The sequence below is a fragment of the Canis lupus genome, chromosome 11 (genome assembly GCF_003254725.2).
Source record: "Canis lupus dingo isolate Sandy chromosome 11, ASM325472v2, whole genome shotgun sequence".
Classification (NCBI taxonomy): Eukaryota; Metazoa; Chordata; class Mammalia; order Carnivora; family Canidae; genus Canis; species Canis lupus.
In genome coordinates this window covers 390,058-411,173 of record NC_064253.1, presented here as the reverse complement: position 1 = coordinate 411,173, position 21,116 = coordinate 390,058, and the positions used below count along the sequence as shown (strand labels likewise).

Below are 21,116 nucleotides of genomic sequence, written 5' to 3'. Positions count from 1 at the left end.
GAGATATAGGCAGAGGGAGAAGTAGGCTCTGTGCAGGGAGCCTGATGTGGGACTCGATCCCGGGACCATGGGATCATGCTCTGAGCCAAAGGCAGATGCTCAACCACTGAGCCACCCAGGCATCCCTGAGCCTCAGTTTTATAGCAATGTTATGATTTTAAAACTGAAAGGGGCCTCTGAGATCATCCAGTCCAGTGCCTTCCACTCAAATACTCCATCCCTCAAAGCACACCCATTTGATAGATGGGAGCCCTAAGGATCTCTTCTATCTAACGAGGGGTTCCTACAAACTGGCACTAGCAGCCTTCCTGCCAGATGGAAACAAATCTAGTAAAACCCAGAAAGTAATGTGCTTTTAGGACAATATATGTGCACATAAAAAAGCGCGTGTGTGAATGTAATCAGATGTATGCATGCAAGCATGCAGGCACATGTGTCATGTTGTGTATGTGCAAAAGTAGGCTTATGTGTTTGTGTGTGTAGGCTCCATACTTGGCTCCTGGACACAGCCTTCCTCCAATCTCAGTTGTCTCCTCTTCCCTTCTGTTTAAGATCCAACCAACCCAAGTCACAAGTCACAGTCCCTTGACTTCAGTTACCTGCATATTGTTGGGCCGCTCTCCACTCTGAAAGCAAACAGAAAGGGAAAAGACTCAAAGATCTGATTCAGAACTCTGGAACCTTGAAGGGAGGCTCAAAATGCATGAGGGGGTGCCACAAACCTAATGATCTCATTCCCACCATGACAGCTAATTGGAGTCCAGACTGGTCTGGGTTCACAATAGCATTTCTCTAGGAATTTAGGATTAAGTAGGTGGCAGATGTCAGTGCTGGGTTATGCCAGATCTGCAGGCAGTCTGATCTTGTACTGAAAAAAGGCAAGAAAACAAAGCATGTGGGCAAAGAGAACCAATACAGGTGGCTAGGATGCCCTGAAGGTTACACAAGATGTTTTAATCTCTGATCAGCAGAATAAGTCCAAGGAAGTCTGGCTGAACATGGCTTCTGTCCTAAAATGTCCTTTAGATATCCTGATTTGCCTCCTTTCATAACATGAACCATCCTGAGTGGATTTCTGTTTTATTTTATCTTATTCTATTTACAACAGAGCGATCAACAAGTCACAAAATAGCAAAAGTTTATTGCTTCTATTAAGTTTTCAGAGCTCCATAAATTTACAGCAGGGGCTTTAAATCCTGGTTTTACATCAGAATCATTAGTAGACTTTTCAAAACATATAGCTCTTGCATAGTATAACTCAATTCTATAAAGATGTTTATTCTTTCTAAATTTATCTAAAAAGGAGGTGAATGGGTGACAGGCACTGAGGGGGGCACTTGACGGGATGAGCACTGGGTGTTATTCTGTATGTTGGCAAATTGAACACCAATAAAAAATAAATTTATTATTAAAAGAATAAAATAAAATTTAAAGCAATCCCATATAAAACTGCCTTGGGATTTTTAAAGGAATTTTGTAAATTAATCCTAAAATTTGAAATGGACCTAAAAAGGTCCATTCATTTTCAAAAGGAAGCATAAAGGAGGAAAACTTGTACTTTTGGGTATTATAACAGTAAAAACAATGAAGTAATAGGTGGTCAAGAGATAGACTCATCTACATATGGGAACCAAATATGAACTAAAGGCAGTACCTACATCAATAGGAAAATCATGGATGGTGTGGTAGACGTTACTAGGAAAACTCACTCACCATGTAAAGAAAAATAGCTATATCAGCTATATCCTCACATAGCACCAAATAAAATGGCAAATTTCAGGTGGATTAAAGACATACATATAACACATGTAAAGTGAATAGAAGAAAGTGGAAGAGAGTATCTTTATGACCTAAGTGTGAGGAAGGCTTTCTTCCACAAAACTTCAAAAAAGACATGCCATAAGGTACAAATTTGATGAATATATATCTGTATAAAGATATATGTGTGTACACACACACATATATGTCTTATTGATTCAATAAAAGAAAGATAGCAACCTCATACACATACATATATACACATCAACAAAGTTTCAAAACCACAAGTCATTAGGTAAAAATTTGATGACTTAGATTTTATCAAAATTAATGGTTTCTTTTCAATGGAAAACCATGGACACACACACACACACATAAACATATACATATATGTATGTGTGTGTGCTAGTGTATGTGTGATATATGTGATATACATAAGTATCAGGTTCCCTTGAATCAATAAAAGATAGCAAACTCATACTAAAAACAGCAAAGGGGACACTGAGTGGCTCAGTTAAACTTCTGATCCTTGATTTCAGCTCAGGTCTTCATTTCAGAGTCATGAGTTTGAGCCCCACGTTGGGCTCCACATTGGGCATAGAGTGTACTTTTAAAAAAATGGCCAAAGGACAGGAACTGTCAACGTTCAAAAGAGGAAGCCCCAAAAGTCAAATAGCATATGAAGGGATGCCCAAACTTCTTAGTATTCAGAGGAATGCAGACTGAAAGAACAATGAGCAATCACTCATCCCCATTGACTGGCTAACTAAGAAATCTGGCTTATATGGGATGTGGACACATGGAGCCTCCATGCACTACCAATGGCAAGATGATAACACTACCTTCGGGGGATCCCTCTATCCCACTTAGTGACATATTTCCCATTGGCCAGCAATTGCCTTCCTGGGTATACATCCCAGAGAAATCGCCACATAAGGCCAGAAGGTGACAAATTTGAGGCCATTCATTCAGCATTGTGTGCAGTGATGTGGAGTTGGAGGCAGGCTGGATATCTATTCCAAGAAGGTAGCTGACTAAAATGGAGTATACTGCAGCAAGAAGACACAGACCAGATATGGTAACAGGGGTGTATATTAAAACAGGGATGAGTAAGAAAAGCAAGGACTAGCACAAGATGGTAAACATCATTTAAAAAACTGAAATGCTTGTGCATGAAGCAGAAATTCACCCTTTGCAAGCATACAAAATAAAGATGTGCATTAGACTATTTGCTTTATGTGGGGAATGGAGGAAAGGACAGGGGAAAATATTTGCAGAGAGACTAACATGCCCACTCTAGCCCCACAGGTCAGAGTCTTTGAGGGTGGGCACAAAGATCCAGGTGATTCTGATGTGCAATCAGAATTGGCACCAATGGTTTTAATATGCTTACATCTCAGGACAAATGTAAAGTAAATAGGAAAGTAAAACTTGAATATAGCCTCTACTAAGTGACATATTTTAATACATGCCATGTGCCTGTGGAAGAAACTAGAATAAAGTTGGTTAGTCAGAGTGAGTGACTGGGATGTTGGATGTAAAGTGGACAGTGGGAAGGAGATGGACTTCACTCACCAGCCTGGCCTTCAGCCCTTCTCCAGTCTGAAGCAGCCATGGAAAAACAGAATTAAAAACACCAGGTCAATGCTGCTTCCCTGCTCACACATTGCATTTTGCACTCCCCCCGCCCTTCTCCCCTTTCTCCTGCCACCCACATGGCTAGCAGTGTTCCAACCTGGCTATCATACCTGGTTAGGAAATGAGATGGATATATATGGAAAATCAGATGCTAAAAGGTAGACAGGAAGAAATAACCTGAAGAGGGGTCACTTACCAAGCTCTGTCTGAAGCCTCTCTGTAAGCAAAATACACAGAGAAAATGTCAGTCTTTGGGTGAGGGAAACCACCTTCCCAGGGCAGTTAGGCCACTAGGAGGAGATTTCTTATTCTTAAACCACTGCTCATCTCAATCCCATCTTAGTCTCTGTACCACTCATCTGCATGATTCTTATGACTCATCCTATTCTTTGTTCTAAGGCAGAAATCTGCCTGGGGCTAGAAAAGGAAAACAGATCCTGGTACTGAGGGGTCTCTTCCCAGGGGTAATGTCTAGTTTGAGAGGCTACAGTTCATTTACCCTGGATTCAGAAACTTTTCCTGGGGAGGAGGTCTTTCATTAATTCAGGCACTGAGCACAGCCTCTGTGATCCTCAGGGTCACTTACTGTGTCCATTACTTAAAGGACTGGGAAAATTATAAAGGGAAACAAACCATGAGGCTCCTAACCCTGGGTAACAAACAAAGGGTTGTGGAAGGGGAGGTGGGGGGGTGGGGTAACTGGGTGACAGGCACTGAGGAGGGCCTTGATGGGATGAGCACTGAGTGTGATAATATATGTTGGAAAATTGAATTTAAATAAAAACAATAAAGGACTGAGAAGATATCATAGTCAATTATCTCCCCTGGCCAGATATTAAGACTTGGATATTTTGTCACTAGGAATGCATTGCTTTGACTTCTCCACTCAATGCCTTGTTTTAAAAGTAAATCATTCTGCCTAGGAGCTTGGGAAGTTAGTGAAGTAGGAGGACTCTGAGCTCACTCCTTCACATGTTTTCAACTAGATATCATCCATATCCAAAGACTGGCAAAGAGATCTGAAGACTGGCAGAAAAAAAATTCACAACTAAATATAGAGACAAAGCTTTATCTGAAAGATTAAGATGGTCAGAAAGATGGAGGGATGCTCCCTGCACACATGGAGAGAGTAGGGAAAAGGGTCCTCACACAAGGAGGACTGATCCTCATAACATTTGGTTTTAAAAACCAGAGGGGTTGAGTTATGTGAGTTTATAAAACCAGTGGGATTTGGAAGCTGGAGCATTTTTTTGTTATTGTTTGTTTGGGTTTTGTTTTTGTTTATCACAAGTGAAAGAACAGGACAAGGACAAGGCAGAGAACTAAACAAAACAGATAGAAGTAACATGTCTGATAGAGAATTTAAAGCAATGATCCTAAGGAACTCACTGGATTTGAGAAAAGACTGGAAGACATGACTGAGTTCCTTAGCACAGAAATAAGAAGAAACAGCAGAGGGCAAATGAAATGAAAACATGCTTGATGGAGCAAACAGCAGGCTGGAAAAAGCAAAGGAATGAATTAGTGACCAGAAGACAGAGTAACAGAGAACCAACAAGCTGAACAAAAGAGAGAGAGAAGAATTATGCAAAACAAGAATAGACCTAGGGAACTCAGTAACTGCATCAAACATAATAACGTTTGTATTATAGGAGTCCCAGAACAAGAGAGAGAGAGAAAGGGGGACAGAAAATTTATCTGAAGAAATAATAACTGAAAACCTCCCTAAACTGGAGGAGGGAACAAATATCCAGCCTAGGAAGTACAGAGAATTCCCATCAAAACCAACAAGAGCAGATCGAACTAAGACTTACAGTAATTAAATTCACAAAATACAGTCATAGAGGAGGTAAGATGGTGGAAGAGTAGGGGAACTCATTTCATCTGGTCCCCTGAATTTAGCTAGATAACTATCAAATCAGTATGAATACCCATGAATTCAACCTGAGATGTAAGAAATGAATTGCTGGAACTTGACAAGTAGAAAAGCGACCACTTTCTGCATGATAGGAGGTGCAGAGAAATGAATCCAAAGCAATATATTGGAAGATTAATGGTGGGGGGAGGGAGCCTCCATAAGCCAACTACTGGAAAGTAATACAGCCCCAGAGCACAAAATCAGAACCCTTAGAAGTCTGCTCTAGTGAGAGACTTCCCTGCCTGAAAGGTGCTCTGGTGGTGAAATAGGGAAGAATCTTGGTTGAGACAGTGTGGTCTCAGGACCCTTGGAGTCACAGAAAGAACAGGGGTTCCTGAGCTGGTGAGTTCCCAAGCATTGGAGTGGGGAAACTGGTTATTGTCAGCGAGCCAGGGAAGGGGCTCTCAACTCAGTTTACCATAAACCACAAGCCATGGGCTGATTGGGTGACCACTCTCCATGTGAGGATTCTGCAAAGGACAGGAATACAGGAACCCTCCACCTTCCCCTGGGAAGGGTGGACTGGATGGGCACATGACTAGGCAATAGCTCTCAGTGTGGGGACCCTGTAAAGGACAGTGATGGGGCAACCCCCCCCTTCCCCCAGGTGGGGTGAAGCGGGTATGCAAATGATCAGGCAACTGTTCTAAGGACCAAGTCACTACAAAGTGCAGAAACAGGGGACCTTCTGCCTTCCCCAGGAGGATCAGTGTGGGTGCGCACCACAGGAGTCTGCAGGATTTGGCATACACAAAAGTGAAAGCAAATGGTTTACTGAAGAGAGGGGACTGTGATCTTTCTGCTCTGGGGCTAGAGATCAGGGCACAGCCATTTTTGTTTTGGTCCTCTAAAGGGGTGTATAAAGCCCTCAGGGAACAAAAAGCCACACAGATCAACCAAAAAGAGCTTACACTGAGACCAATCATCCAACAAAAGGGAGTGTGCAACTCTGCCCAGAAAAATCACCATAGCAGGCACGTATCAGGAGGTTAGCTGGAACAACAGGCCTGAATAGCAGGTTTATGGACCTCGAAGGAGTGCAAAACTCCAGCATTAGGGGAAAACAGTATAAAGAATTTGTGGTATTTTCTCATAATTCATTTATCTTTCGGTTTAAAATTTTCCTTTTTATCTTTTTTCAACTAGTTTCTTGTTTTATCAACTCTTATTTTAAGTCTTTTTAAAACTTCTATGTTTTACATTTACATTTTCTAGATATATTCTTCATTTTTGGCTTCCTTTCACTCTTCAATTGAATTTTGTATATATGTGTGACTTTTGCTTTCTTTAAAATTTTGGGACTTAGAGTCTTCTAACGCATAGACCAAACTATATTCAGGACCAAGTGAATCACCGTTTTGTCCACTTGTGAGATTACATTCACTCTCCCTCCCCCAATGTTTTCTCTCTTTTTTTTAACCCCTTTTCCCTTTTCTTTGTCTTTTTTCTTTCTTTCTTTCTTTCCTTTTTGTTTGTTTCTGATCTCTTTGGATTTGTCTAGTGTGTATTTCACTTGGGTCATGATTGATATTTTTGACTTTGTTCACTCATTCATCTATTCTTCTTTGGGCAAAATGACTAGAAGGAGGAATTCAAAACAAAGAAAGAACCATCACATCATGTGATTATGAGCACTGGGCATTATACACAACTAATGAATTATTGTAAACTACATTTGAAACTAATGATGTATGATATGTTAGCTAATTGAATTTAAATTTTAAAAAGGATGCTAAAAAAAGAAACAGAGCCAATACTCTCTATCACAGACCTAATAGATATGGATATAAGTAAAATGTCAGAGCTGGAATTCAGGATAACAGTTATAAAGTTACTGGCTGAACTTAAAGAAAGCATAAAAGACTCTAGAGAATCTTAGTACAGAAATGAACTAATCAGGCCCAAATTTAAAATGCTCCAAATGAGATACAGTCTAATTTGGATGCTCTACCAGCTAGGGTAAATGAGGCAGAAGAGAGAGTCAGTGACATAGTAGATAAATTGATGGAAAAGAAGGAAGTTGAGGAAAAGAGATAAAAACAACTAATGGATCATGAGGGGGAATTTTCAGAAATCAACGATTTCAAAATATGAAAAAATATTAGAATTATTGGTGTCCCTGAAGAGGAATAAATACCCACCATTTGCTTCAACGTGGATGGAAATGGAGGGTATTATCCTGAGTGAAGTGAGTCAATCAGAGAAGGACAAACATTATATGTTCTCATTCATTTGGGGAATATAAATAATAGTGAAAGGGAATATAAGGGAAGGGAGAAGAAATGTGTGGGAAATATCAGAAAGGGAGACAGAACATAAAGACTCCTAACTCTGGGAAGCGAACTGGGGGTGGTGGAAGGGGAGGAGGGTGGGGGGTGGGGGTGAATGGGTGGCGGGCACTGAGGGGGGCACTTGACGGGATGAGCACTGGGTGTTATTCTGTATGTTGGTAAATTGAACACCAATAAAAAATAAATTTATTTAAAAAGTCCACAATAGCCAAACTGTGGAAGGAGCCTCGGTGTCCATCAAAAGATGAATGGATAAAGAAGATGTGGTTTATGTATACAATGGAATATTACTCAGCCATTAGAAACGACAAATACCCACCATTTGCTTCAATGTGGATGGAACTGCAGAGTATTATGCTGAGTGAAGTAAGTTAATCGGAGAAGGACAAACATTATATGTTCTCCTTCCTTTGGGGAATATAAATAATAGTGAAAGGGAATATAAGGGAAGGGAGAAGAAATGTGTGGGAAATATCAGAAAGGGAGACAGAACATAGAGACTCCTAACTCTGGGAAACGAACTAAGGGTGGTGGAAGGGGAGGAGGGTGGGGGGTGGAGGTGAATGGGTGACGGGCACTGAGGGGGGCACTTGAGGGCATGAGCACTTGGTGTTATTCTGTATGTTGGCAAAGTGAACACCAATAAAAAATAAATTTATTATAAAAAAATTAAAAAATAAATTTATTTAAAAAAAATGACCCAGGGGGAGAGGAGGGCAGAGTATATTTGAGCAAATCAGAGCTGAGAACTTCCCTAATCTGGGGAAAGAAACAGGCATTCAAGTCCAAGTGGTAGAGAGGACCCCCTCCCAAACTCAATAAAAATAGATCGACACTCTGGCATATCTCTGAAGCTTGAAAATTTCAGAGATAAAGAGAAATCAGATAAGAGAAAATATGAAAGCAGGTTGAGACAAGAGGTTCTTAACCTATAAGGGCAGGAACAGTAGACTGGCATTAGACCTATCCACAGAGACCTGGCAGGCCAGAAAGGGCTGGCATAACATATTCAAGGTACTACATGAGGAAAAAACGACATCAAAAATACTTTATCCAACAAGGCCATCATTCAGAATGGAAGGCAAGATAAAGAGCTTCCAGGACAGACAGAAACTGAAAGAATATGTGACCACCAAGCCAGCCCTCCAAGAAATACTAAAGAGGATCCTGTAAGCAAAGAGGGAGCCCAAGAGCAACATAGGCCAGAAATAAACAGAGACAACTTGCAGAAACAGAGACTGTACAACGACACTAAATTCATATCTTGCATTATTTACTCTGAATGTGAGTGGGCTAAATACTCCACTCAAAAGACACAGGGTATCAGATTGAATAAAAGAGCAAGACCCATCCATATGCTGTCTACAAGAGACTCTTTAAACCTAAAGATACCTTAAAACTGAAAATGAGGGTGTGGAGAATGATTTACCATGCAAATAGACCTCAAAAGAAAGCTGGAATAGCAATTCTCATATCAGATAAATTAGATTTTAAACCAAAGACTGTAGTAGGAGATGAAGAGAGACACTATATCATACTTAAAGGGTCTATCCAACAGTAAGATATTAAAAATATAAATAATATAAATATTTAAAATATTTATAATTGTTAGATCTCCCAATCTAGGAGCAGCCAATTATATAAACCAATTAATAACCAAATTAAAAAGAAAACACATAGATGATAAGGCATTGGTAGTAAGGGACTTCAACATCCCACTCATAGCAATGGACATATAATCTACTAAACAGAAGATCACCAAAGAAACAAGGACTTTGAATTACATACTGGACCAGATGGACTTCACAGATACATAGAGAACATTCCATCCTAAAGCAACAGAATAGACATTCTTCTCAATTGCACATGGAACATTCTCCAGAATAGACAACATACTGGGTCATAAATCAAGTCTCAACCAATACCAAAAGACTGGGATTATTCCCTGCATATTTTCAACCACAGTGCTTTGAAACTTGCACTCATTCAGAAGAGGAAAACTGGAAGGAATTCAAACACTTGAAGGTTAAAGAGAATCCTACTAAAAAATGAATGAGTCAATCAGGAAATTAAAGAACTAAAAAGATTTATGCAAGTATTGAAAATGAAAGTACAACTGTTCAAAACCTTTAGGATATAATAAAGGTGGTCTTAAGAGAGAAGTACATTTCAACAGAAGCCTCTCTCAAAAAAACTAGAAAAATCTCAAAAACACAAGCTAAACTTCCAACTAAAGAAATTAGAGAAGAATAGCAAATAAAGCCTAAATCAAGCAGGAGAATAGAAATATTAAAGATTAAAGCAGAAATCAATGAAATAGAAACCAAAATAACAGTAGAACAGATCAACTAAAGTAGGAGGTGGTTCTTTGAAAAAATTAATAAGATCAATAAACCCTTGGCCAGACTTATTAAAAATGAAAGAGAAAGGACTCAAATTAGGAAATCATGAATGAAAAGGGAAAGATCACAAACACCACCAAGTAAATGTAAATGATTTTAAGAACATATTATGAGCAAGTATATGCCAATGAATTAGGGCAATCTGGGAGAAATGGATGCATTCCTAGAAAATTATAAACTACTAAAACAGAAACAAGAAAAAATAGAAAACCTGAACAGACCCATAACCAGCAAGGAAATTGGAGCAGTCATCAAAAACCTCCCAAGAAACAAGAGTTCAAGACCAGATGGCTTCCCAGGGGAATTTTGTCAAACATTTAAAGAAATAATACCTATTCTACTGAAGCTGTTTCAAAAGATAGAAATAGAAAATATCTACAGTCATTCTATAAAGCCAGCATTATCTTGTCCCCAAACCAAAGACCCCATCAAAAAGGAGAGTTACAGACAAATATTCCTGATGAACTTACCAAGAAATGAGCCAATAGGATCCAATAGTACATTAAAAGGTTTATTAACCACAACCAAGTGTGATATATTCCTGGGACGGAGGGTGGTTCAACATCCCCAAATCAATTGTGACAGATCACATTAATAAAAGAAAAGATAAGAAACATAAGACCCTCTCAATTGATGTAGAAAAAGAACTTGAGGGATGCCTAGGTGGCTCAGTGGTTTAGGGCCTGCCTTCAGCCCAGGGTGTGATCCTGGAGTCCCTGCCTGAGTCCCACATCGCCTTCCTGCATGGAGCCTGCTTCTCCCTCTGCCTATGTCTCTGCCTCTCTTTCCCCCTGTGTCTCTCATGAATAAATGAATAAAATCTTAAAAAAATAAAAAGCACTTGACAAAATACAGTATCTTTTCTTGCCAAAAACTCTCCACAGTATAGGGAAAGAAGGAACATACCTCAATATCATAAAAGCCATCTACAAAAATCCCACAGTGAATATCATTCTCAAAGGGGAAAAACTGAGAACTTTCACCCCTATACTTAGAAACACAGCAGGGATGCCCACTCACACTCTCACTGCTGTTGTTCAACATAGTACTGGAATTCCTAGCCTCAACAATAAGACAGAAAAAAGAAACAAAAGGCATTTAATTTGGCAAAGAAAAACTCTCTTCACAGATGATATGATACTGTATATGTAGAACCCAAAGACTCTGCCCCCAAATTGCGAGAACTCATAAAGCAATTCAGCAACTTGGCAAGATTTAAAATAAATGCACAGAAATCAGTTGCATTTCTATACACCAAAAATGAGACAGAAGAAAGAGAAGTTAAGGAATTGATCCTATTTACTATGTGGGATAAAATCCCACATCAAGATCCTCATTGGGAGCCTGCCTCTCCCTCTGCCTATGTCTCTGCCTTTCTCTGTGTGTCATAAACAAACAAACAAACAAACAAACAAACAAACAAACCTGGAGGGTATTATGCTGAGTGAAATAAGTCAATCGGAAAGGGACAAACATTATATGGTCTCATTCATTTGGGGAACATAAAAATTAGTGAAAGGGAATAAAGGGAAAGGAGAGAAAATGAGTGAAAATATGAGTGAGGGTCACAAAACATGAGAGACACCTAACTCTGGGAAATGAACAAGAGGTAGTGGAAGGGGAGGTGGGCAGGGGGCTGGGGTGACTGGGTGATGGGCACTTGGTGGGATGAGCACTGGGTGTTATGCTGTATGTTGGCAAATTGAACTCCAATAAAAAATTTAAAAAAAAAGAAAATAGAATTTCAACATCAAAAAAAAGTCCCACACCAGGCTCCTCACGGGGAGCCTGCCTCTCCCTATTTCTCTGCCTCTCTCTGTGTGTTTTAAACAAACAAACAAATAAATAAATAAATAAAATCTTTAAAAAAACCTAACATAGGAAAAAAGAAAAAATATTCCAAAAATATATGGAGGAAAAATTTTATTTTTTTTTAATTTTTATTTATTTATATAGTCAGAGAGAGAGAGAGAGAGAGAGAGGCAGAGACACAGGCAGAGGGAGAAGCAGGCCCCATGCACCGGGAGCCCGACGTGGGATTCGATTCCGGGTCTCCAGGATCGTGCCCTGGGCCAAAGGCAGGCGCCAAACCGCTGGGCCCCCCACGGATCCCTGGAGGAAAAATTTTAAAAGGAGCAAACAAAAGAAATCAATAACTTGTAAGTGAAAATAAATACGAGTCTCAGAACATTTTCAACAGAAGCTTTGCAAGCCAAAAGAAAGTAGCCTTTTTTCTTTTTTTTGAAGTGCTGAGTGGGTAAGATATGCAACCAAGATACTCTATCCAGAACTCTGAACTCTGACTATTGTTCAGACTAGAAGGAGAGATAAAGACTTACCCAACAACAATTAAAGGACCTCATGACCACTAAACAAGTGCTTTAAGAATTGTTAAAATAGAGGAGGGGCAGGATGGCGGAGGAGTAGGGTCCCCGAGTCACCTGTCCCCACCAAATTACCTAGATAACCTTCCAATCATCCTGAAAATCTACGAATTCGGCCTGAGATTTAAAGAGAGACCAGCTGGAATGCTACAGTGAGAAGAGTTCGCGCTTCTATCAGGTAGGAAGACGGGGAAAAAGAAATAAAGAAACAAAAGGCCTCTGAGGGGGAGGGGCCCGCGAGGAGCCAGGCTGAGGCCGGGGCGAGTGTCCCCAGGACAGGAGAGCCCCGTCCCGGAGGAGCAGGAGCTGCACCGACCTTCCCGGGCGGAAAGGGGCTCGCAGGGGGTTGGAGCAGGACCCAGGAGGGCGGGGATGCCCTCGGGCTCCCGGGGACACTAACAGACACCTGCGCCCCGGGAGAGTGCGCCGAGCTCCCTAAGGGCTGCAGCGCGCACGGCGGGACCCGGAGCAGCTCGGAGGGGCTCGGGGGCGGCTCAGCGGAGGGGGCTGCGGGGCGGGAGCAGCTCGGGGGGCTCGGGGGAGGCTCCGCGGAGGGGGCTGCGGGGCGGGAGCAGCTCGGGGGGCTCGGGGGAGGCTCCGCGGAGGGGGCTGCGGGGCGGGAGCGCGAATCCAACAGCGCAGGCCCCGGAGCACAGGGCACCGGGACACAGCCCAGGATCCGGCCTCCCCCGGGACAGGCAGAGGCCGGGAGGGCCCAGGACCGCGAGGACGCTCCTGCCCCGAGCTGAGCAGATCAGCGGCCCCGCCCAGAGCCTCCAGGCCCTGCAGAGGCAGAGCTCAGTAGTCACTGCGGGAGCTGAATCCAGGGCTGCAGAGCTGCCGCCGCCACTGGGGTTGTTCCTCCTGGGACCTCACGGGGTAAACAACCCCCACTGAGCCCTGCACCAGACAGGGGGCAGAGCAGCTCCCCCAAGTGCTAACACCTGAAAATGAGCACAACAGGCCCCTCCCCCAGAAGACCAGCTGGACTGACAACTTCCAGGAGAAGCCAAGGGACTTAAAGTACACAGAATCAGAAGATACTCCCCCGTGTTTTTTTTTTTTTTTTCATTTTGATTTCTGTTTGCTTCCCCCACCCTTTTTTCCTTTTTTTTCTTTTCTTTCTCTTTTTCTTCTCTTTTTTTCTTCCTTTTTTCTTTTTCCCTTTTCTTTCCTTCTTTTTCCCTCTCTTCTCCTTTTCCCAATACAACTTGTTTTTGGCCACTCTGCACTGAGCCAAAGGACTAGAAGGAAAACCTCACCTCAAAAGAAAGAATCAGAAACAGTCTTCTCTCCCACAAAATTACAAAATCTGGATTACAATTCAATGTCAGAAAGCCAATTCAGAAGCACTATTATACAGCTACTGGTGGCTCTAGAAAAAAGCATAAAGGACTCAAGAGACGTCATGACTGCAGAATTTATTTATTTATTTATTTATTTATTTATTTATTTATTTATTTTTATTTATGATAGTCACAGAGAGAGAGAGAGAGAGAGAGAGAGGCTGAGACACAGGCAGAGGGAGAAGCAGGCTCCATGCACCAGCAGCCCGATGTGGGATTCGATCCTGGGTCTCCAGGACCACGCCCTGGGCCAAAGGCAGGCGCCAAACCGCTGCGCCACCCAGGGATCCCATGACTACAGAATTTAGATCCAATCAGGCAGAAATTAAAAATCAATTGAATGAGATACAATCCAAACTAGAAGTCCTAATGACGAGGGTTAACAAGGTGCAAGAACGAGTGAGTGACATAGAAGACAAGTTGATGGCAAAGAGGGAAACTGAGGAAAAAAGAGACAAACAATTAAAACACCATGAAGACAGATTAAGGGAAATAAACGACAGCCTGAGGAAGAAAAACCTACGTTCAATTGGGGTTCCTGAGGGCGCCAAAAGGGCCAGAGGGCCAGAATATGTACTTGAACAAATCCTATCTGGAAACTTCCCTAATCTGGGAAGGGAAACAGGCATTCAGATCCAGGAAATAGAGAGATCCCCCCCTAAAATCAGTAAAAACCGTTCAACACCTCGACATTTAATAGTTAAGCGTTCAAATTCCAAAGATAAAGAGAAGATCCTTAAAGCTGCAAGAGACAAGAAATCCCTGACCTTTATGGGGAGGAGTATTAGGGTAACAGCAGACCTCTCCACAGAGACCTGGCAGGCCAGAAAGGGCTGGCAGGATATATTCAGCGTCCTAAATGAGAAGAACATGCAACCAAGAATACTTTATCCAGCAAGGCTCTCATTCAAAACAGAAGGAGAGATAAAGAGCTTCCAACAGGCAGGAACTGAAAGAATATGTGACCTCCAAACCAGCTCTGCAAGAAATTTTAAGGGGGACTCTTAAAATTCCCCTTTAAGAAGAAGTTCAGTGCAACAATCCACAAAAACAAGGACTGAATAGATATCATGATGACCCTAAACTCATATCCTTCGATAGTAACTCTGAACGTGAACGGGCTTAATGACCCCATCAAAAGGCGCAGGGTTTCAGACTGACTGGATAAAAAAGCAGGACCCATCTATTTGCTGTCTACAAGAGACTCATTTTAGACAGAAAGAAGGACACCTACAACCTGAAAATAAAAGGTTGGAGGACCATTTACCATTCAAATGGTCCTCAAAAGAAAGCAGGGGTAGCCATCCTTATATCAGATAAACTAAAATTTACCCCGAAGACTGTAGTGAGAGATGAAGAGGGACACTATCTCATACTTAAAGGATCTATCCAACAAGAGGACTTAACAATCCTCAATATATATGCCCCAACTGTGGGAGCTGCCAAATATTTAAACCAATTAATAACCAAAGTGAAGAAACACTTAGATAATAATACACTTATACTTGGTGACTTCAATCTAGCTCTTTCTACCCTCCATAGTTCTTCTAAGCACAACATCTCCAAAGAAACGAGAGCTTTAAATATACACTAATGATACACTAGACCAGATGGATTTTGCAGATATCTATAGAACTTACATCCAAACTCAACTGAATACACATTCTTCTCAAGTGCACATGGAACTTTCTCCAGAATAGACCACATACTGGGTCACAAATAGGGTCTGAACCAATACCAAAAGATTGGGATCGTCCCCTGCATATTCTCAGACCATAATGCCTTGAAATTAGAACTAAATCACAACAAGAAGTTTGGAAGGACCTCAAACACGTGGAGGTTAAGGACCATCCTGCTAAAAGATAAAAGGGTCAACCAGGAAATTAAGGAAGAATTAAAAAGATTCATGGAAACTAATGAGAATGAAGATACTACCATTCAAAATCTTTGGGATGCAGCAAAAGCAGTCCTAAGGGGGAAATACATCGCAATACAAGCATCCATTCAAAAACTGGAAAGAACTCAAATACAAAAGCTAACCTTACACATAAAGGAGCTAGAGAAAAAACAGCAAATAGATCCTACACCCAAGAGAAGAAGGGAGTTAATAAAGATTCGAGCAGAACTCAACGAAATCGAGACCAGAAGAACTGTGGAACAGATCAACAAAACCAGGAGTTGGTACTTTGAAAGAATTAATAAGATAGATAAACCATTAGCCAGCGTTATTAAAAAGAAGAGAGAGAAGACTCAAATTAATAAAATGAGAATGAGAAAGGAGAGATCACTACCAACACCAAGGAAATACAAACGATTTTAAAAACATATTATGAACAGCTATACGCCAATAAATTAGGCAATCTAGAAGAAATGGATGCATTCCTGGAAAGCCACAAACCGCCAAAACTGGAACAGGAAGAAATACAAAACCTGAACAGGCCAATAACCAGGGAGGAAATTGAAGCAGTCATCAAAAACCTCCCAAGACACAAGAGTCCAGGGCCAGATGGCTTCCCAGGGGAATTCTATCAAACGTTTGAAGAAGAAACCATACCTATTCTACTAAAGCTGTTTGGAAAGATAGAAAGAGATGGAGTACTTCCAAATTCGTTCTATGAGGCCAGCATCACCTTAATTCCAAAACCAGACAAAGACCCCACCAAAAAGGAGAATTACAGACCAATATCCCTGATGAACATGGATGCAAAAATTCTCCACAAATTACTAGCCAATAGGATCCAACAGTACATTAAGAAAATTATTCACCATGACCAAGTAGGATTTATCCCCGGGACACAAGGCTGGTTCAACACTTGTAAAACAATCAATGATTCATCATATCAGCAAGAGAAAAACCAAGAACCATATGATCCTCTCATTAGATGCACAGAAAGCATTTGACAAAATACAGCATCCATTCCTGATCAAAACTCTTCAGAGTGTAGGGATAGAAGGAACATACCTCGACATCTTAAAAGCCATCTATGAAAAGCCTACAGCAAATATCATTCTCAATGGGGAAGCACTGGGAGCCTTTCCCCTAAGATCAGGAACAAGACAGGGATGTCCACTCTCACCACTGCTATTCAACATAGACTCGAAGTCCTAGCCTCAGCAATCAGACAACAAAAAATATTCAGGGCATTCAAATTGGCAAAGAAGAAGTCAAACTCTCCCTCTTCACTGATGACATGATACTCTACCTAGAAAACCCAAAAGCCTCCACCCCACGATTGCTAGAACTCATACAGCAATTTGGCAGCGTGGCAGGATACAAAATCAATGCCCAGAAATCAATGGCATTTCTCTACACTAACAATGAGACTGAAGAAAGAGAAATTAAGGAGTCAAGGCCATTTACAATTGCACCCAAAAGCATAAGATACCTAGGAATAAACCTAACCAAAGAGGTAAAGGATCTATACCCTAAAAACTATAGAACGCTTCTGAAAGAAATTGAGGAAGACACAAAGAGATGGAAAAATATTCCATGCTTATGGATTGGCAGAATTAATACTGTGAAAATGTCAATGTGACCCAGGGCAATTTACACGTTTAATGCAATCCCTATCAAAATACCATGGACTTTTTTTTCAGAGAGTTAGAACAAATTATTTTAAGATTTGTGTGGAATCAGAAAAGACCCCGAATAGTTAGGGGAATTTTAAAAACAAAAACCATATCTGGGGGCATCACAATGCAGATTTCAGGTTGTACTACAAAGCTGTGGTCATCAAGACAGTGTGGTACTGGCCCAAAACAGACACATAGATCAATGGAACAGAATAGAGAACCCAGAAGTGGACCCTGAACTTTATGGTAAACTAATACTAGATAAAGGAGGAAAGACTATCCACTGGAAGAAAGACAGTCTCTTCAATAAATGGTGCTGGGAAAATTGGGCATCCACATGCAGAAGAATGAAACTAGACCACTCCCTTGCACCATACACAAAGATGAACTCAAAATGGATGAAAGATCTAAATGTGAGACAAGAGTCCATCAAAATCCTAGAGGAGAACACAGGCAACACCCTTTTTGAACTTGGCCACCGTAACTTCTTGCAAGGTACATCCACGAAGGCAAGAGAAACAAAAGCAAAAATGAACTATTGGGAGTTCATCAAGATAAGAAGCTTTTGCACAGCAAAGGATACAGTCAACAAAACTAAAAGACAACCTGCAGAATGGGAGAAGATATTTGCAAATGACGTATCAGATAAAGGGCTAGTTTCCAAGATCTATAAAGAACTTTTTTAAATTTTTATTCATTTTATGATAGTCACACAGAGAGAGAGAGGCAGAGACACAGGCAGAGGGAGAAGCAGGGTCCATGCACCGGGAGCCCCCACGTGGGATTCGATCCCAGGTCTGCAGGATCGCGCCCTGGGCCAAAGGCAGGCTGCTAAACCGCTGCGCCACCCAGGGTTCCCTATAAAGAACTTCTTAAACTCAACACCAAAGAAACAAACAATCCAATCATGAAATGGGCAAAAGACATGAAGAGAAATCTCACAGAGGAAGACATAGACATGGCCAACATGCGCATGAGAAAATGCTCTGCATCACTTGCCATCAGAGAAATACAAATCAAAACCACAATGAGATACCACCTCACACCCGTGAGATTGGGGAAAATTAACAAGGCAGGAAACCACAAATGTTGGAGAGGATGCGGAGAAAAGGGAACCCTCTTGCACTGTTGGTGGGAATGTGAACTGGTGCAGCCACTCTGGAAAACTGTGTGGAGGTTCCTCAAAGAGTTAAAAATAGACCTGCCCTACGACCCAGCAATTGCACTGTTGGGGATTTATCTCAAAGGTGCAGATGCAATCAAACGCCGGGACACCTGCACCCCGATGTTTCTAGCAGCAATGTCCACAATAGCCAAACTGTGGAAGGAGCCTCGGTGTCCATCGAAAGATGAATGGATAAAGAATATGTGGTTTATGTATACAATGGAATATTACTCAACCATTAGAAAAGACAAATACCCACCATTTGCTTCAACATGGATGGAACTGGAAGGTATTATGCTGAGTGAAGTAAGTCAATCGGAGAAGGACAAACAGTGTATGTTCTCATTCATTTGGGGAATATAAATAATAGTGAAAGGGAATATAAGAGAAGGGAGAAGAAATGTGTGGGAAATATCAGAAAGGGAGACAGAACATAAAGACTCCTATCTCTGGGAAACGAACTAGGGGTGGGGGAAGGGTAGGAGGGCTGGGGGTGGGCGTGAATGGGTGACGGGCACTGAGGGGGGCACTTGACGGGATGAGCACTGGGTGTTATTCTGTATGTTGGTAAATTGAACACCAATAAAAAATTAATTTATTAAATAAAAATAAAAATAAAACACAACCTCATACATTTGAATTTTAAAAAAAAACTATAAGAAAATGTATGATTCCCAGTTTATAGATAAATAAATTCAGATATTGAAAGTATAAAAAAAAGACAGAAAAGACCGTGAATAGGCAACGCTATCTTGAAACAGAAAAGCAAAGCTCGAGTAATCAAAACAGTATGGTACTGGCGCAGAAATCAATAGAGAGCCTAGAAATGAACCTACACCTATATGGTCTATTAATTTTTGACAAAGCAGGAAAAAATATCCAATGGGAAAAAAGATAATCTTTTCAACAAATAGTGTTGCAAAAACTGGACAGTAACACGCAAAAGAATGAAACTGGACCACTTTCTTAAGTCACACACAAAAATAAATTCAAAATGGATGAGAGACTAAAAGTGAGTCAGGAAACCATAGAAACATTTGAGGAGAACACACCAATAACTTCTTTGACATTGGCCGTAGCAACTTCTTCTAGATATGTCTCCTGAGTCAAAGTAAACAAAGGAAAAACAAACTGTTTGGACTTCATCAAATTAAAAGCATCTGCACAGCAAAGGAGACAATAAACAAAACTAAAAGATGACAGAATGGGAGAAGATATTTGCAAATGACATATCTGATAAAGGGTTAGTATCCAAAATCCAGAAAGTACTTAAAAAATTCAACACCCAGAGGATCCCTGGGTGGCTCAGTGGTTTAGCGCCTGCCTTCGGTCCAGGGTGTGATCCTGGAGTCCCGGGATCAAGTCCCACATTGGGCTCCCTGCATGGAGCCTGCTTCTCCCTCTGCCTGTGTCTCTGTCTCTGTCTCTCTCTCTCAGTCTGTGTCTCTCATGAATAAATAAATAAAATATTTTTTAAAAATTCAATACCCAAAAAACAAATAATTCAATTTAAAAATGGGCAGAAGAAAAAAATCCCCCATTTTTCCAAAGAAGACATACAAATGGCCAACAGACACATGAAAAGATGCTCATCATCACTTATCATCCAGGAAGTGCAAATCTACAATGAGATATCTCAAATCTACAATGAGATATCTCATACCTGTCAGAATGGCTAAAATCGACAACACAAGAAGCAACATAAGTCAGAGAAAGACAAATATCATATGATTTCTCTCATATGTGGAATTTAAGAAACAAAACAAGCGAGGGGAAATAGAAAGACACACCAAGGGTATTATTCTGAGTGAAATAAGTGAAATAAGTCAATCACAAACATTATATGGTCTTATTCATTTGGGGAATATAAAAAATAGTGAAAGGGAATAAAGGGGAAAGGAGAGAAAATGAGTGAAAATATCAGTGAGGATGACAAAACATGAGAGACTCCTAATTCTGAGAAACGAACAAGGGGTAGTGGAAGGGGAGGTGGGCGGGGGGTTGGGGAGGCTGGGTGGCAGGCACTGAGGGGGGCGCTTGACAGGATGAGCACTAGGTGATATGCTATATGTTGGCAAATTTAATTCCAATAAAATTTTTTAATTAAAAATAAATAAAAATAATATCTAGGTTTGCGCAGAAAAAAAAAACGACAAACCAAGAAAAAGGCTTAATTATCAAGAACAAAGTGATGGTTACCAGTGGGTGTGTGGGTTAAAGATGTGATGGGGATTAAGGAGAGCACTTGTCTGTATGAGCATAGGGTGATATATGGAAGTGTTGAATCACTCTATTGTACACCTGAAACTAAAATAACACTGTATGTCAACTAACTGGAATTAAACACTTTTTAAAAAGGTACTGTCTCCTGGGAAAGGCAATGCTGTACACTAATTCAGACTATGGTGTTAATTACTCATTATAGTTGGCCTTCCACAAGATTAAGGGGACTACAAACCAAGCTTCTCTAATCTCATAATTTCTTCTGGACGTTTACTGGGACATACGAAGTGGTTCTTGAGGTCTTCCCCACCCCACCTGCCCCCTTGGTAGCCTTTTCCTCCATGCTACTCTTCCTTTGGATTTACTGTCCCCTCCTCTGTACAGACACACACAGCCCATGGTTTCAAGGTCTTGAGTC

At 41.0% G+C, this 21,116-nt stretch overlaps 1 protein-coding gene across 2 annotated transcripts in view; it reads right to left on the bottom strand.

Annotated features, from left to right (window-relative positions):
* BTNL9 (butyrophilin like 9) overlaps window positions 1–21,116 on the bottom strand; it is a 43,525-nt gene that overhangs the window by 6,114 nt on the left and 16,295 nt on the right. The window contains exons 8-10 of one of the 2 annotated variants that reach the window (XM_025446698.3): window positions 3,593–3,613; window positions 3,334–3,360; window positions 600–626 (exon numbers count right to left, since the gene is read on the bottom strand). In XM_025446698.3, the coding sequence (XP_025302483.3) occupies window positions 600–626; window positions 3,334–3,360; window positions 3,593–3,613 (75 nt within the window). The remainder of the gene's footprint in view (window positions 1–599; window positions 627–3,333; window positions 3,361–3,592; window positions 3,614–21,116) is intronic. The other variant, XM_049115954.1, reaches the window with a different exon arrangement.